This window comes from Sorex fumeus, unplaced genomic scaffold (assembly GCF_029834395.1).
Source record: "Sorex fumeus unplaced genomic scaffold, SorFum_2.1 ptg000045l, whole genome shotgun sequence".
Classification (NCBI taxonomy): domain Eukaryota; kingdom Metazoa; phylum Chordata; class Mammalia; order Eulipotyphla; family Soricidae; genus Sorex; species Sorex fumeus.
This window is the reverse complement of record NW_026606102.1, coordinates 8043210-8062634: the sequence shown is the minus strand read 5'-3', so window position 1 is coordinate 8062634 and position 19425 is coordinate 8043210. Positions and strand designations below refer to the sequence as shown.

Here is a 19425-nt window from a genome sequence, read left to right as displayed (position 1 = left end):
TTGATTTTTATTTTTTGAATATTTGTTTTATTACCCAATATTTATTTTGAAGGTGTCTGTCCCAATGTCAGTTCCGAGAGCCTTTTATCTGCTTTCTCATTCCCAGTGCCTTCCCTGATGGCCAGTGTTGCCCAAACTGGGGCTGCCCAGGAATCCGGTCAGTTTGCCATAGACAGCAGAGAGGAAGAGATGTACACAGCATTCCTGGCCACGGAGACAGTGGTCTCATCTCTTCATTCATCCACTCACTATCATTGCTCTGAACCCCAAAAAGAGTTGATTCCCTGTTCCCTAATAGTTTATTCTCTCCTGGGAACCTCATATCTAGAATTGATCATTCTTTTTTAAATTTTTTTAAATTGAATCACTGTGAAATACAGTTACAAAGTTGATCATGATTGGTTTTCAGTCATACAATGTTCCAACACCCATCCCTTCACTAGGGTACATTTCCCACTAACAATGTCCCCAGTTTCCCTCCCCCCGTCCCCCCATCCCCATCCAAGGCCGCCCCTATGGCAGGCACTTTCTCTCTCTCTCTTTCTCTCTCTCTCTCTGTCTGTCTGTCTCTCTCTCACTCGCTCGCTCACTGACTCTCTTTCTCCTTTTGGCATGATGGTTTGCACTATAGGTACTGAAAGGTGATCATGTTTGTCACTTTTCCTACTTTCAATTCTTGTCCAGCATGACCAGCTATCCTGGTTGTAGTGGTCCCTTCTCTATCCTACCTGCCCTCTGCCCTCACCATTTGTGGCAAGCTTCCAACCATGGACCAGTCACCTGGCCCTTGTTTCTATGTGTTGCCATACCTAAAAGTAGAGTGCCTTCCCCTTTTAGATTACTGGGTAGGTAGAGGCTGTCACCTTTTGAGTGACTATACTTTTCACTATACTTTTTCAAACTATACATATATACACTTTTTTCTCCACCATGCTGAGACCACTCTCTGCACACATGAAGGTACTGGCAGAGGAACAAAGCCACATGGGTTCCGGGGCCGAGATCTCCAAGCCTACTCGGATTGGCGCCGAGCATCCTCCACCCAGATCCTCCAAATTCCAGTAGGCGGGGGTCACACCCACCAACTGGCCTCCTGACACCGTGTAATCCCATCAACGGCCAAGACTCAGAGACTATAAAAACCAGCTCCCGGAACCACAGCCACACGACATCTTATTATGACATCTTATTATCTCATTCCTACTTTGGACAAACTGGCAGGCTACCGAATGTAGCCTGCCCACACGGCAGAGTCTGGCAAACTCCCCATGGCGTACCCAATATGCCAAATACGCCAAATACCAGTAACAATGATGGATCTCATTCTCCTAAAGAGCCTTGAATATAATCTCAGGGCTAGGATGAAAGAGACGTTACTGGGGCCTGCTCGAGGCAATCAACGAATAACAGGATGATTTGTGATTTGTGATTTGTGATACTTTTCATTATTTAATCTAATTTTTACAGCTAGTCTGTGTAATAAATGTTACTCTTACGGAGGAAACTTGACCAAGACTTGCAGTTCTAAGCTGGAGAGCCTAATGCAGACCCACATCTTTCTAAGACTGGATATATCTTTTAATGGAGCTGTATTTCTTATGGTACTCTGGGATACTCCCAGGAGAAAAAGTAATTGTCAGTTCATCAGACTTTCTTGTTTAGATATATTGAAGCAAATAATGCCTCCAGGGTTTGTTAGGCCACCAGAGAAAATGTGTGTGTATTAATATTGTCTGGGTTATGCCTGCACTTGGGTGTGTCCCCTGCATTGCACATTAGCTAATTGGAAGGACCACATGGGTAACAGTGACCAACCTCACATTAACAAATGGCAATCTTTTTCTTTATTCTGTCCGGGTTTTCAGATTTTTGTCTTTGTTGTCTCTGAATTCCTACACAGCAGCCTAATCATCTTCTTGCTGTTATTCTTCCGCTTCTAACCCCCCTGCCTGAGTCCCTCTGAACTGTTCTAACAATGTTCCATGCTGGTGGAATGTGAACAACTTATGTCTAGATGCTGGAGGTTCACAGACAGATGCCAGCAAAGATATGTGCCAGTGTACACTCTCTTCCAGATCACAGAAGATTACCTTCATCTCGCTTCATATAATGGAACGAGAACACCTGTTTGATGCTTACAAGGGAAATAATCCCATTTATGAGAATTGTATGGCCATACCTCCTAAGCTATGACACTGGTAGTTACAATTCAACATGTGAGTTTGGGGCCTGGGGAGACCCAACCATTCAGTCCCTAACACCTTCTCTAAAGAGGGCAGCCAAAGCAATCTTTCTAAACCAGAGATATAGCCATCTCATTTTTTCCTATTCTCCAATTACCTGAAGAAAGGAGTCTAAAACCTTTAGAGTGATGTTCAAGGTACTCTTCTGAGGAAGAAAAAGTGATCAATCAAACAGCCTATTCTGTCCCTCCTGAAAGTCTTGCCCCTTATCAAGCTTATACTCTAATGAGAGGAGACAGGAAAAAATCATAATAAATAAAATGATGAAGTAATAGCATGTTGAGAGATGACTTGTTGGAAAATAATAGAATATGCATCTGGCGTTGGATTCATGATTTGAAGTTTCTAAGAAAAGGCAGTGGGGATAAACCTCATTGATTGGTCTTTTAAAGAAATAACTAAGAAGGAAAGCAGCCATTCGGAAAGCTTGGGAAAGAACGTGGCCATGGAAGGGAAAAGCTAGTGCAAAGATACTGTAGAAGTCTCCTGTATAGGTATTCATTACTGCCATGGAGGGAGTGGAGCCAACCAAAAAACAAAACACAGGGATGCATTCAAAAAGGTGATGGCACTGTGTTCCTCAAACAATTTAAGAGTGTTGCCTTTCACTCTGGGTGAAATGGGACATCACTGGAGCCTAATGACATCAAGAGAGATTTAATAGGACTTAGGCTGCTCCTTTTGTTAGGAATAGATTGGGGTGGGGATGAGTGGGGAGGACAGAGGGGAGAGGAAGGGAGATCAGATAGAGGTTGTTGCAAGTCAGCCAGCAGAGAGAGGAGGAAGAGGATTTTAGTGAAACTCATAAAAAGACACCAGAATTTGGCAATATTTTGAAAGTAGACCCAAAAGGATTTCCTGATGGATTAGATGTGAAGTGTGCACAAAAGAGAGAGGTCAACATCTCTGAAAGGCATTGTGACTATCAATAGTGGAGATGGATTAAATACCAGGGGCTTGAGGGGAGGGAGGAGTCATGTATTACTCCCAGTCTTCGGTTTATAGTAACTGATATACTCTGTAAATGGATCCTCTATTATTTGTCTTCATCTGGACAAAGAGTCCCATCATTTATATTTTTATTAAAGCCAGAAAATGAAGATTAGAATTTGACTTCTCCATTGCCTTCTCTACCCACATCTAATCTATCAGAAAATCCAGTTGGTTCTAACTGAAAAATGTCTTTTACAAATCCCTCTATTTTTCCTTACTTTATGACCAGCACCATTGGCCTCGCTGCCATTATCTTTGCTCTAGTCTATGTACTGTGCTTCTTTTCGACACAGCATTGGGGGGAGGGGAGTGTCTTTTTATTTTTTGTTTATTTATTTATTATTTTAAATACATACCATCTTTACTTACTTAAGTTGGTTTTGGGGGCACAGTCAGCAGTGCACAAAGCTTGCTCCTGGCTCTGCACTCAGGGATCATTCCTGGTGGGGCTCAGGGAACAATATAGAGTGCTGGGGATTGAATCCGGGTCAGCCTCATGCAAGACAAGGACCCTACCTACTGTACTATCTCTCTGACCATTAATGTCTTACCTCACTGATGGAAGATATTTATTTTTAAAATTTTATTTTTTGTTTTTGATTCATATATGGAAGTTCTCAGGTCTTACTCCTGGCTCTGCACTCAGGGATCACCTCTGTTGGTGCACGGTACTATATAGGGGGCAGGGGATCAAACTCAAGTCAGCTACATTTCAAGGCAGGCACCGTGCCCCCTGTACTCTCTCTCAGCTTTGGGTCTTTCTTTTTAGAGAGTACTGTCCTATCATCTTTGATATTTACATAGAGTGTTTCATTTATTTATTTGTATTTTGTTTTTTGTTTGGGGGCCATACCCTGCAATGTTCAGGGCTTAGTTCTGGTTCTTCACTCAGGGATCATTTCTGGTGGGCTCAGAGGACAATCTGAGGTGCTGGGGATCAGACCTGGGTTAGCCACATGCAAGGTAGTCACCCTTCCTTTTATACTATTGATCTGGCCCTTGAAGATTTTAGGGTCTACATTTAACCTAGAGATAAACTCATCTTCCATTTTGTTTTCCATTTTGTACAGCTGCTCCTATTTTTCCTGTTTATCCTTTTATGCCTTTGTTTATCTTATTGACTATTTTAAACATGTAGGAATGTTGCTTAAACTTTTCTGTTGCTTTTGGAGTACTATTTTTTTTGTATTATTTTGAAAGATTGTTTTAGGAATTATACTAATCTTGGACATCTATTTTCTTGTAGATCTAGTGGCTAGAAGCACCAGACCAAGGTGTGGAAAATTTAGTTACTCAGCAAAGCATTCTCAGTGTCCTCACGTAGCTTTTCCTCACACCAGTGAGCTCCGGTGTCCCATCCTCTTATAAGGACAACAATTCCATCAGATTAGAGACCCACCCTAATGACCTCATTTAACTTTAATTACCTCCATAAAGTTCCAGTCTGCACATATAGTCAACACTGGGGATTATAGCTTTAACATTTGGACTTCTGAAGAAGACAGTTCAGTCCATAACAAATATTTATGTTTCATAGAAAATTCTGAGAAATGAACCATGATATATTTTGTATCTTCCTACCAATTCACCATTTTTATTTCCTTTAAAAATTTTAAAAGTTTCTTTATGTTATCTCTCTTCAACCCCACAGAAAATCTTGATTTCAGATAGATCTATTGGCAGTACACACACGCGCGCACGCACACACACACACACACTATAGATCTATATTAAGAGCTTGATTTTATAATCTGTCTTGGAAGGTATGCTTGCTCAATTTCAAAATCTTGGTTTACAGGTTTTGTTTTTTCATCAGTACTTAAAAGCAGATGTTCTCAAATGTATTGCCATGCCTCAATTAAAAAAAAAAAAAGCAACCACTCAGTGCTTCCCTGGAAATCTACCATTTTCAACAAATGAAAATTGTCCCCCAGTTTCACCTAAAGCTACTAATTCCCCACCCCAGTCATTCCAGCAGCCCACTCTGGAGAGGGGGTAGCTGCCACCTTGGGCAAGACTAAACTAAGAACATCAGAATGTTCTGGCACCATTCTTTCCTTTAAGAAATCAATCAGGTGTTGGAGGCGTCGGTGTCCTTGTCAACACAAACTTGGCCAAGAGCATTGATTCATTCGAATGCCTAACAACCCGAATCAGACGTTTACATTTGAATAGATGTGGCTCACTGCCTGCAGTTTCTATCTTCATTGTCTACGCACCAACATCTCATTATGATGAAAGAGAAATCGAGAAGTTCTACATGGAGCTAGAGAAGTTCTATAAAGAAGACCACACCTTCTACAAGATCATTGTGGGTGATTTTAATGCCAAGATAGGACCGAGAAGATCAGCTGAAGAACTTCACATCGGGACCCATGGCCTAGAATGGAACGAACAGGGTGAGAGACTGTCTGAGTTCATCATGTCGACCAAGACCATTCATGGTAACTCACAGTTCCAGAAGGCAGAATCTAAACGATGGACATGGGAGTCTCCCGGTGGACGAATCCACAACGAAATAGACCACATCATATTCAATCGACGGTTTTGCCTGACTGATGTCGCTGTTGTCCCAAAATTTCGAACGGAATCGGACCACCGTCTCCTTCGTGCAAAATTCTACTTCACAGAGCGGGGAGAAAGGGCTGCAAAGTTCAAAAAGAGAACTCCCAGAATGACCACCAACTGGGAACTCTTTGGTACTATTGCGGCAACATGGGAAGATGCCATTGTTGACAACATTGACGAGGAATACGATCGACTGGTTCAGCACCTCCATGAATGTGCGAGGAACGCCAAGAGAGAGATAGCCACAAAAAGTCGCCTATCTTCGAAAACTCTTGAGCTAATTCGCCAGCGTGGTTTGGCGCATGCCTCAGGCAACCGCAAGCTAACGTCCGAGCTTGCAAAGCAGTGCAGAGATGCGATCAAGGAAGACCTCAAAGAGAGAAGAGCAGAAGTACTGGTAGATGCGGCAGAAGCCGGGAAAAGTATTCGTAGCGCCCGCCTGTCCTTCGCCAACTATAAGACCAAGATGACTGCCCTCCGACGTCCTGATGGATCCATCACATCCTCCAGAACGGCAATGGAGAAGATTATCCATGACTTCTACTCAAATCTCTTCGATAGCCATGTCCACTTGCCGACATACCAAATTCCACAGGATGGGTATGTCGTTCCTAACGTTCTCCCTTCCGAAATCCGACACGCCATTTCATTGGTAAAGAAGCAAACAGCACCTGGCCCAGACAAGGTCAGACCTGAACACCTGAAGAACCTGCCGTCAGTACTCATCAATACACTGGCTTGGCTCTTCACTCACTACCTGTCTGAATGCAAGGTTCCGTCCCAATGGAAAACCAGCAGGACCGTACTACTGTTCAAGAAGGGAGACATCCATGACATTGGCAACTATCGCCCGATCTGCCTATTGTCTGTCATCTACAAGCTGTTCACTCGAGTCATCCTGAATAGGATTGGCAGAACACTAGATGAAGGACAACCATGCGAGCAAGCAGGGTTCCGCAAAGGATTCAGCACCATCGACCATATCCACACGGTAACCAAGCTCATTGAGGTTTCTCGGGAGTTCAAGATGCCGCTCTGCTTAATGTTCATTGATTTAAAGAAGGCCTTTGATTCTGTTGAGATGGAAGCGGTCATTGAAGCCCTAGCCAATCAGGGCATTCAAGCCCAATACATCAGGATCCTCCGTGAGCTGTATTGCGGATTCACTACCAGGATCTCACCATTCTACAAAGAAGTGATCGTTGATGTCAAGAGAGGGGTGCGGCAGGGTGATACCATTTCACCGAAACTCTTCAGTGCCACCCTCGAGAACATCATGCGACGACTGGAATGGGAAGGAATGGGAGTGAAGATAGATGGTCGGCAACTACACCACCTCCGCTTTGCTGATGACATTGTTTTAATAACACCAAACATCAGCCAAGCGGCACAAATGCTGGCCGACTTTGACCGTGAGTGTGGAAGGGTAGGACTACAGCTGAATCTTACGAAGACAATGTTTATGAGAAACAGCCTTGTTCCTGACGCCCCATTCGCTCTCAATGGAACGACCATCTCCGAATGCAACAGCTATGTGTACCTAGGTCGAGAGGTCAACATGAGAAATGACCTGGCACCCGAGCTGCGCAGGAGGAAGAGAGCGGCTTGGAACGCCTTCAAGAACGTTGAAGAAATAGCTAAGAGGACGAAGAACCTCCGGCTCCGGGCACATCTCTTTGATTCCACTGTTCTTCCTGCATTAACATATGCCTCAGAGACCTGGGCCCTACGCAAACAAGATGAGAACGCCATTCAGGTCTCCCAAAGAAGAATAGAAAGAGCTATGCTTGGAATATCACGTTTCACTCAAATGAGAGAACGAATCCTGAGTTCTGACATCCGTCGATGATCAAGGATCAGGGACGCTGTCTCATATGCCAAGGTGTCGAAAATCAGATGGGCTGGTCACGTAATGAGATTTAAAGACGACCGTTGGACTAGAGCTGTTACTGATTGGATTCCACGGGATGTCAAGAGACCGTGTGGCCGCCCACCTACCAGATGGTCAGACTTCTTTGTCAAGATCATGAACGATCGGTTTGAGGCCCTCCATGTTCCCGGAGCGAAGAGATGCCATTGGGCTACACTAGCACGCGACAGGGACAAATGGAGACGTTACTGGCGCCTGCTCGAGCAAATCGATGACTAACGGGAAGTTAAGTGATTAAGTGATTAAGTGAAGAAATCAACCATCATTTTTCAGGAGAGGTGGGAGGGTTCAGCCACACCCAGTGGTGCTCAGGGTTCTGCACTTACAGATCATTTCTGGTGAGCTCAGGTTTTCTGGGTGTCAGAGGTCAAACCCGGGTGGGCCACATGCAAGGCAAACACCCTCACTACCTACTTACTATGGCTCTGCCTCCTCAACTATCATTTGTTTTGCTTTTCCTTGCGTTCAGTGTATGAATTATTGACACTACAATTGAAAACTTTTATTACTTTCTGTTTCTTTGCTCTTTTCTGTGTATTAATGGTGAGAATATCATCCTTCAGATTTGTATTCCACTTCGACAGCCTTCTCTCTGATTCTGTAAGTTGTGTCATCCCAAGACCATTGTTCATGAAGTGGCTTTATTGTAAGTATGGATCATCTCTTTCTGTTTTATTCGTATGTTCCATAATTTGTGGACACATCTTGAACTTTCACCTGTTATTTCTTTTATTTTTTCTTTTTATTTCTTTCTATTTTTCCCCCCAGTGTTTTGGGCCACCCCTGGTAATAATATTCAGGAGCTACTCCTGGCTCAGGGCTAAGATGTCATTCCTGGTAGTGCTCAAAGATTCTTTATTCAATCCCTGAACTCCAGCCTAATGAATTATCTCTCCAGTCCTCTGATTTCTCATTTTGTAACCAAGAAGATAATATAATTCAATATTAGTAAGAGCTAACTTGCATGGCACTTACTGGGGCCTACCCTTGAAGTAAAGTCAGGAAACACACTAAGTGATTTGTTGTTTTAGCTCTTCTTGTATTCTTGAATCTTCTCCTTTCATCTTCTTTCGGTTTGAGGGTACTTTTTAGTGTGTTCACACAATTTTCGGGTGAGCAGTTAAATTTTTTTTTCTTTGTCAAAGAAGTGAGTTCTGCAGCTATTGAAAGAAATGGAACAGCTGCTTCATTTATTTCAAAGTAAATAAGATTAATTTACTCCCTTATTAAAACCATACTATATTTTTTCAATTTACTTCAAATAAAATCCAAAGCCCTTACCATGTCCTGCTGCATTTGCTCCACTTCCTGCCTCTGTGTCCTCGTGTTACACAATTTTTCCTCCTTTAATCTAGTCTTTCTGGAGTCCTGTTAGTTCCTGGGATATATGAAGCACTTTCCTGATATATGATATTTGCACCTGGTATTCTCTTTGCTTAAAAATTGTTGGGTTTAATTTTTGTTATTTGGGTTTTTTTTTTTCAGCTCTGACCTCAGGTTTTCTGTTTCTAGAATTAGCTTTCCTATTAGAGTCACCTACTTAATTTCCTCAAAGCATAAGTCACTCTCTTTAATTATTATTTGTGTTTACTGACTGACCCTGTATTTAAATAAAATATAATCTCCATGTATTTCATTTTCAAAAAACATCTTTCTCAATGCTATTGAATTCACTGTGATAATTTATTATGACTGTAACATGATAATGTTCAATTAACAAGAACATTACTAGTTTATTATTATTATCATCAGTATATCTCTTTTCCCCCAAATAGGCCAAGCAACTTGTATCCATCTTTTCACCTAAATTATCAACATTAAGTCCAACAAAAGATGACCATATGTCACTTTGGTTTTATGAATAAGTAAACCGATCCACAAACTGTAAACATACACAAAGCTAATTGGATGGTGACTAAAATTAATTATCTCTTTTTGAGAGATGAAGGGAAGTTCTATATAGAAATAACATTGAAGTGAAAGGGGAAAATCCTTTATATTTTCTTTTAGGAATTTCATTTTTCAAAACTGTTCAGCTTTGAAATACACCATCCTTTATTGCAGCATAAAAGAAATAATCTAGAGCTTTCTTTCTTTAGAATTTTAAAACTGGGAAGAATCAGGCAAATTTTTTTCAGTAAGTTTAGATGAAAAGAGTGCTATTATAGGTAAATGTAGATGGGAAGAAAACTGATTGTGACAAATGATGAACATTTATCTGGGCCTTGTAATTTATGTACTCTGTTTTCAAAACAAATTAAAAGACAATCTCATGGCATGTATAATACTGATTTTAATACAGAAAAATATCCTTGTGCAGCAAAATAATGCTGTCTTAGATGATCATAGCATCTAAAATTGGTAAATTCCAAGTTTGATTTTGACTGTGTTTTCATAGTCTGTGAACACACACACTCTCAACGGGAGAACAGTGTGTTTTCTAATAATTCTATTTGCCATAATTTTGCCATGCTTTTGGGCCAAGTCAAGCACAAACACTGTCCTCCCGATGTTCATTGATTTGCTCGAGCAGGCCCAGTAACATCTCCATTTTGGAACTTGTTGTTACTGTGTTTGGCATATTGAATACATCATGGCTTTCCAGGCTTTTCCATGCGGGTAAGATACTCTCGGTAGTTTGCCGGCTCTCCGAGAGGGGCGGAGGAAATAATAACCCGGTTCGGCCAGGCTGGCTGTGGCCGGACGCAAGGCAAACGCCCTACCGCTGTGCTATCGCTCCAGCCCTCGGACCAAGTAATATGAAATAAATTTGTTGTCTGCCTGCCAAGGTGGCCAAAGAAAAGGCGTCTTTTATGACAGGAAAGTTAACCATGATTACTGCAGTAATATCCAAGTACAAAACAAAATTCAATGCAATGTATTTTAGATGCAAGAGATGAAAATTCAGTTATGTAAGTGAGAATAGACAGTATACTCTATTGTATTAAGTTATTTGAATTTATTTGGATAGGTTAAAATCATAGCAATCAATTGTTACAAACTGACTTTTGTTGATTTGTTTTCTGATAATTCCATTTGCTAGTTCTTTAGGCTTTATTGGAGCAAGCAGTATGAAATAAATGTGTTACTTGCCTCCCAAAGGGCCAGCGTGGGGGTAGCAGGGAACCTGGGAATACTGGTGGAGGAAAAGTAATATTGCTGGTGGGATTGGTGTTGGAATACCGTACACCTGAGACAACTCTACTATGAACAGTTTTGCAAATCATGGTATCTTAATAAAAACTTTTTAAAAAATCTTACACAAGAAAATAAATAAATGGAAGAGTCCAACCCTGATTATATATTATAGGATGGTCTCAGCCTTGAATCTAGGCATGTATGTCATCCTGAAGATCATACTCTACCCAGAAAATGTTTTGTATCTCCCCCAAATAGTTTGTAGTCTGCTTACTCACACAGCTTCCAGTGCTCAGGGCAAAAGTCTGAGTAGATGGGGAAAATAAGAACGTCGTAATGGAGTTAGACTAACTCATTTGTATATTCCTAAACCAATCTCTTGTGGTGACCCAGGCAGGCTATTTTATTGAGGAACAAATGCACACTAATGGGAATGGGATGCTGTGTTCTTCTACACTGTGTGCCGTGCATTCAAAAATGGAATATAAAGATAGAGATTAACTGCAAGAACAACATGCCAAGTTTTTTGTTGTTGTTGTTTCTTTTTTTAAATAAGAACTTCCTGGCACCACAAATGTTCCCATGAGCACCTCCAGGGGTAACTTTTGAGCAGAGAACCAAGAATAAACCCTGAGCACTGCTGGTAAGGCCTACACCCTTACCCCCCCCAAAAAAAAAATTAGAAAAATAAACTGATTATAAAAGAACTTGATGGGTATTACAGTAAAACACACACACACACACACACACACACACACACACACACACACACCTATTTCTGCTCTCTGTACCTCATCACCATCTTCTCTACCCTAACAACCCAATTCTCCTTAATTTCTCACATTCTCTTCTCCAAAGTAACTTCCTTTGCCTTTCAGTTCAGTACAGTTATTAAGTCCTAACTTTCAAAATCCCTCTCCTTCCTCCTCTTTCATCCTTTTCATTTGTTCATAACTTCACTCTGGCCCAAGAACAAATTCTCTTCCTCTTTACATAACCTCAACTCTCAAGCAGCATTCTTGGAGAACCAATCTTCATGAGATCAAAATAACCACAGTTCAAACAAACAAAAAAACAAACAAACACTGTCCTCCCGTTGTTCATCGTTTTGCTCGAGCGGGCCCAATAATGTCTCCATTTTGAAACTACTTGTTACTGTGTTTGGCATACTGAATACCTCACGGATAGCTTGCCAGGCTTTGACGTGTGGGCGAGATACTTTCAGTAGCTTGCTGGGCTCTCCGAGAGGGCCAGAGGAATCAAACCCGGCTCTGTCTGTCTGGCTGCGCGCAAGGCAAACGCCCTACCACTGTGCTATCGCTCCAGCCCTCATCCTTGGAAAATAAATGGGTCAAAATAGTTGTTTCGTTGTGGGGGTGGCGGGGGTGGGGTGGTGGTCCTAGAGATTCGTGTAAACCTTGAGAGAATACACAGGTGAAGTTTAGGGCCTCAGGCGCAGTGTTGGTTGTTTTAGCAAACAGAAACAGCATGCAGAAACATAGCTCTCCCTGCAGTATGTAACATTATTTTATTTAAGGCTGCCAGGTGGATTAAGGACCGTATCCAGTGCATGAGATTTCAAATGAGAAGGCGATTGTCCATATCGCTCCTACATTGCTGTCCTTGGAGAGCTGTGTCCCAGTTTCCCGTGGGATAACTTTCAGCCTGAGAGGGCTTTCTATAGCTGTGAACTGCTCTATTTTATTTTTATTTTTATTTTAACTGGGTCTTCCTCCTCCTGAGTCTCTTTCACACAACTTCTCCATTAGTAAAAATGTGATGAGTAATTCAAGGTTTGACACCACCCCAGGGTAACAGCCAGGATAAGGATAGGGAAATGGTGTTATCCAGAGGATAGCACATTTAACACTAAAGTTCTCCATTCCCTGCCCCCTCCCCCCCCCCCCCCCCACACACACACACAAACACAACATTTTACCTTGGGTTACCTCTCCTTCCCATTCCTCACTCTTGGACTTGATAATCTCTGCTGCTTCCAGCTCAGCCTTGGAAATTCCCACCCTGCTACATTTCTCTTTCAGCTTCTTTGTTTTACAAATCCCAGAGGTTGGCCCTGGTTAAACCAAGCCAGACATTTGCTATTCTCTGATTCTCTGAGCCCAGAATGAAAGAAACCAATATTTTCATGTCTTTTTCCTATTTGGGCATGGATTTGAGTAGCTGTACAATGAACTTCTCTCTTTTACTTTTTCAGATAGACCATATGGTGCAGGGCCATGCTGCCTTCCCTGAATTACAAGCCAAGGCCGCTGCCAGGTAATTGTTCTCTCTCTTCTTATAGAACATTCCATGTATGACTGAATGGAAGGCCTTCAGCTGCATGGTTTTCAGATCCTGTGGGCAATGAAAATGCACAACAATGCTGAGTTATAAGACAATCCTTCATTGCTCGAGCGGGCCCAGTAACGTCTCCATTGGAGACTTTTGTTGTTACTGTGTTTGGCATATCGAATACTCTCAGTAGCTTGCCGGGCTCTCCGAGAGGGGCGGAGGAATCGAACTCGGATCGGCCATGTTGGCCGCTTGTAAGGCGAACGCCCTACCCGCTGTGCTATCACTCCAGCCCAGACAATCCTTCATATGATGCACAATACACATCAGTGAATTTCCAAAATAATCTAGGAGAACTCAGAGGAATTAAAATTTTTCAAGGACATGACATCACACAGAAATTAGAAGCTCTAAGGTAGAAGGAGTCAAATGACTATTTATTTATTTATTTATTTATTTATTTATTTTTTACTCGGTGTCTGGGCTTGGTTGACTTTCAGACTTTTTAAACTTTCTATATTAAATTGTGGGTAATAATTGATATGGAATTATTCCCAGCACATATTGTTGGTGGGAAAGGTAGAGATCAAGAAGTGTTTAAAAGACAATCTACTTAGTGTAAAAAAGAGGCCATATAAGAAAATATCTGTGTGTATTCATTTCTGCAAAAGAAGTGCAAGAAGGTTCAGCCAGAAACTGAGCGATTGGTTACCTGTCGAGAATAAGTAGGAATGGCATGGAAAGCAAAGGAATGGGGACAGCCTAGTATGAGGTAGCAACTTTTCTCTGGATGACCTGAATTCTGCTAGAGTAATGACAGATAGAAAAATAGTTACCTACGAGGATGTGTCGGGTGCGGGGATTCAGGGGAAGCAGAAGTAAATACAAAAAGCAGAGGATGAAGCCCTTGCATTCATACTGAATATCATAATCTCTCTAAAGAAGGTTCAGGAAAGAAAAGAATGCACCTAAAGAACTTGGGGAGGGGCTGGAGCAATAGCACAGCGGGTAGAGCGTTTGCCTTGCACGCAGCCAACCCAGGTTCGATTCCCAGCATCCCATATGGTCCCCTGAGCACTGCCAGGGCTGATTCCTGAGTGCAGAGCCAGGAGTAACCCCTGTGAGTCACCAGGAGTGACCCCAAAAGCAAAAAAAAAAAAAGAACTTGGGGAAAGGATATTTTGGCAGTCTGTATGATAAAAGGTAAAATTGACTATACAGAAACATTACACTAACAAATTTATTTTTCATAGCTATATAGGTTAGCTATTCAGGAAGTTGTTTATGTGTAGACTATAGTCAGCTGAGCAAATTAATATGCTGTGAATGATGAGAGCCAACTAAAAGGAGAGTTTTGAATGAACTCAACACCCCTAGATAGAAATTGGGGCTATTTTAATATTTGCACAGTGAGATATAATGGAAAATGTATTTAAACATGCACATCTGTGTGTCCATGTAGCTATATTCCCATGTACCTGCCTTACTCTGCTATCTCTGCTTGAAATGGTCCAAAGCAAAAGCATCCTGAGAGCAAGGTTCACCATCCAACACCCAGATACTGGTTTCTAAATTCCCCACATACCGTTTTCTTAGTAACAGTCACAAGGACTTCTTTGGAAAATGACCATTGTAAAGTCTGAACAGGGCAAATACATGAGTATTTTGTGATACCAAAAGGTAGGAAGCACTCAAAAAGAAACTGTCTAGGGAAAAAAGAGTCATCCTTCACAATCTTTCAACAACTTAATCATGGACATTTTGATCAGCGGTATAAAGAATGACTATAATATGGCTCCAATCTAAGTAGATAATAAAAGAAATAAAAACAGAGGAAAGGATAGATATGTTAAGACAGTGACAAATCAATTCTCGCTAATCATTAGTCATCTGTCACATCAGAAAAAGGATATGAGTGTAGGAAATCTGTCAACATTCAAATAAGTCTCCAGCTAGTTCATTTCTTTGATGATGTATATAAAATAAGTATATGTACTGTTTTTACAATGCTTATATCAATCTAAAATTCCTTCAAAATGAAATCCAGTTTTTTAAGCTTTCTCATAAAATAATTATAAATTGTGAACTTTTTAAGAAAAGTGAACTATGAAGCCCCACATTTCCGGTTTATACTTCATGGATAGTTTCAGATGAATGTTAAGACCATTAGGGCTGAAGCAATAGTACAGTGGCTAAGGTGTTTGCCTTTCATGCAGCCGACCTGTGTTCGATTCCCAGCATCCCATATGGTCCCCCAAACACCACCAGGAGTAATTCTTGAGTGCATGAACCAAGAGTAATTCCTGTGCATCACCGGGTGTGACCCAAAAAGCAAAAAAAGAGAAGTTAATACTATTGAGTGTGGAGCTGAATTATCAGATCCCAGTCTCACCACTAGGTCCTAGCTATGTGATCAAGCAATTTACTTGACCTCTTTGTGCCTTAGGAACTCACTGTAAAGGAAAGTAACAGTATCAGATACCTTACAATGTTGTTGCATAAATTAATAAACTATAAAAGTGGTTGGCAACAGGGACAAAGTGTCATGCTGCCCTGGGTGCTGAGGAACTGAGAGAAGCTGATAATGGCTGTGATTGTTGTCATTTTTTTATATTCCATTCCACAAGGGACTTATTTGAGCTGGAGAAAGCCATTTGCACAGAGCATATACACAGTGTGCGTATATAAGCATGGAATGTACACAGTTTGAGCATATAAACAATATGTCATTGGGACCTGGGGAGGAAGATCAAAACAGACCCTGAATTTGAGAACTGTCATATAGATGAGTCCTGCAGGAGTCTCTTGTCTCATTGTCATTATCACCAGGAGGAACAAACATGTCACCCTTCCAGCTAGAAGAAAAGTTGGTAGGGGAAGACTCATCATCTATATTAGAGGTGCCTAATTTCAGATCAGTAAAGAACCCCTTAACTGTGTGCAGTTTTGTTGCTTAGATGCTTCTGAATATATTTTTATGGAGGAGGATCATAATGGGGCTCATGGTTTTTAAGGGAGCCAGAATTTATAAATCTCTAAGCCATAAAAAGACTATGTGTAGTTTAAAAATCTAGATTCCATTCCCAGCTCCAACAGTGCTTCCTCACATCCTACCACAATGGGATTCTTAGTTTCTTCATCAGAGCATGGGATTTTAATGATGAAAGAACCAACTCTGGACTCTGCCAAGAATTCGTTTTTAACTTATTGAGGTAATGTACCAGTATAACCTCACTATATATTGTACTGCATTGTAAGACAATCTGTTGTAAACTATACAACAGCTGATAAACTATTCCTACTACCATCACTCTTATTATTGCAACTTTGGTGATTACTAGTAATTCTTCTGCTACTGCTATCACTACTACTGCTGCTGCTGCTGCTGCTACTTCTATTAGTGTTACTAATGATTGTAAAAAAGGAAGAAGTGTTGTACAGTTAATATGTCAACCATTCATTTTCTGCCTGTACACCTACAGAAGATATGGTAGAACAGTAGGAACTGTGGACTGAGAAACAGAGATACTAAGTTCTGGTGCCATTTTTGTCAAAAATGTACCTGTGGAGCTGGAGCGATAGCACAGCGGGTAGGGCGTTTGCCTTGCATGCAGCCAACATGGCCGACACTGGTTTGATTCCCAGCATCCCATATGGTCCCCCGAGCACCGCCAGGAGTAATTCCTGAGTGCATGAGCCAGGAGTAACCCTGAGCATTGCTGGGTGTGACCCAAAAAGCAAAAAAAAAAAAAAAATGCACCTTTGACAAAATTTCCCCACCCAGAAAAGTCACAATACCTTCCTGGTTCATATTGTATTTGAGGATGAAAGAGGATCATGGAAGTATCAGTTTCTGAAGGTCTCAGAGCTCAACACATACCCAAAGTAGAGATAAATTTGCAGTGAAACACTCAAAATGTCCTGAACTTTCTCTAGGGGAGAAACTCCAATGCACAGTCTTTTTCAGTTTGAAAGAGGAAAGAAGCAAGGCTATCTAGGTTGGTATTCAAACTCAGAGAGTCACCTGCAATGAATGATGGTACCAGAGCAGCCACGAGAGAATATGGTCTGAGAGTCTGACTGAATTGAAAACCTAGTTCCTGTCAATGAACTTAGACTCCAGAGCCCTTTCCAAGTTCCCTCCCAGATTTCTCACTTTAGACTTGTTTCTCCAAAGCAGTGCTTTGCTGACTTGTTCATACTCTTGGTAATTCTTTCCTGGCTTTGTCCTCCCCCCTTAACCACTGCAGTTTGAATTTTGTCACCATCTACTCCTGAAACAGTAAATGTTTGGTTCCTTAGCATCTGTAGATGCTAAACCCATTGAGCACATACTGGTCCTTTTCCTTGAGCATTTTGCTGCAATGTGACCACTGTGAATCTTTCTCTCCATTTCACACTCTTTTTTGGCTTCTAGAAATACACCCCTCTCTCTGTGTTCTTCCTTCATCTCTAATTCTTCTTCCTTGATTTCCTGCAGGCACATGGTTTCTCTTGACCATAACCTCAAAGTTCATAACAGCTTGGTGGCTCGCCCTTTTTTTCCTCTTTGCTGTTTCTTCCAAGATCACCCTATGAGCATTCCTGGCTTCATTTCTTTCTCTATTTTAATGAGTTCCAAATTTTGTGCCCAGCTCACATATTTGGTAAATGCTCAGTTAATATTAATTGTCATCCCTTCCACTTTCCTTTTATTGACTTTCGAAGAAAGTGCATCTGTGTCTTATCTGATCTATAAACTGAGTATTCCAAGATGGCAAGACTCATTATAGTTCAGACCTTATAAGAAATTGTATGCATAGTTGTTTCTTTTAAAACAAAGTTAGCTGCCAGTAAGGGACAATGAATCCTTGGAATCAGAAGCCATATGCATTCTTTTGCTATGACTTGGGATTCTCCAAAAACACCCAGGGAAGTTAACCTTACCCTAGAGCTTAGCTTCAGTAAATCCTATTCAAAACTATAGAAACAAATGTTGATAAACATTTAGTATTTTATGCTCTTCATTTGCCATAGACCCTTTAGGCCAGATTCTGGAAAAGAGATGTTTGTGAGTTGCCAATTTAAGTCAACAGTAACTGACAATCAACTTTGCTCTCTGAGTGGGACCAGGTATAGAGCTATTTATCTTCTTAGCAGAGATGGCCCACATAATGGACCATTTGACCCCCTTATATGGACCATCCATATAAAGGAGTCTTTGACTCCTTACACTATCCGTTATTATCTGATTTTTCTGGAAGAATCAGTACTGCTAGTGTCCCTGGATGAGTACCTGGTAGTGGCAGGGTTTGGTGACTAGATGTTAGCATTATCCACAGTGTTAAAATCCAGGGTTGAGAGTTGAATATTCTTACTGTTCATGAGAATATTGTTGACAATTATGATGTAGGAATGAACAAAGGTCAAATATAGCCTTGCATTAGTAGAAATCACATACAAACATATACATAGTGGGGGTCACGCAGCAGAGGAAAGAGGATGATGGAGAGGAGAGAGAAAGTGAGTAGGCAGATGGAAGGGTGTCAGGATGATGAATTGGAAGCTGTTTAGGTGGGGAGGCTTTCAAATGGAGGTAGACCTTGAATAGAACTCTCGATGAACAAAGAATAGAAGCAAATGGTATGTGAAGATTGACAAACAGCAAGTCTCCAGAACTTGCTCGAACAGCAGCCAGCATTATTGGCTGATGGACAACCAGTCAGAGCCACTGGGCTAGGGTGGAAGGTAGAGGACACACATTGTAGCCAGGCACCCAAAAATGTGGGTTATAGGAGTTAACTGCATGGTAAGGACACCGGATTGTACTCAGCATTTAGATTGATGGAAGAGACACACACATATTTTCCTTCTTTTTCCCCCTTTTTGGGTCACATCTGGTGATGCTCAGGGGTAACTCCTGGCTCTGCACTCAGGAATCACTCCTGGCAGTGCTTGGGGATCATATGGGATGCTGGGAATCTAACCCAGGTTGGCCTCATGCAAGGCAAACGCCCTATGTGCTATGCTATCACTCCAGCTCCACATTTGCCCTCTTAAAAGTAATCACTTGAGCTCCTCCAGGACTATGAAGCCAACTGTTAGTGGGAGGGTGGAAGGAGAGGTGCAGGTAAATGGTGTCCGATTTCTAACCCTGGGCAAGTCACTGTCCACTGAGGAAGCTAATGGGGGAACCAAGTCTCTTGAGTTTCTCTGTCTGAGACATGGTGCTCACTCTTCACCTTCCTGAGAGCCTCACTTTCCAAGAAAGAAATCAGATTC

At 41.5% G+C, this 19425-nt stretch overlaps 1 protein-coding gene across 4 annotated transcripts in view; it reads left to right on the top strand.

Moving 5' to 3' along the window:
* Nucleotides 1–19425, top strand: part of FGGY (FGGY carbohydrate kinase domain containing) — a 475385-nt gene that overhangs the window by 320465 nt on the left and 135495 nt on the right. For all 4 annotated transcript variants that reach the window (XM_056122278.1, XM_056122274.1, XM_056122275.1 and 1 more), the window contains one exon: nucleotides 13088–13149. In XM_056122278.1, the coding sequence (XP_055978253.1) occupies nucleotides 13088–13149 (62 nt within the window). The remainder of the gene's footprint in view (nucleotides 1–13087; nucleotides 13150–19425) is intronic.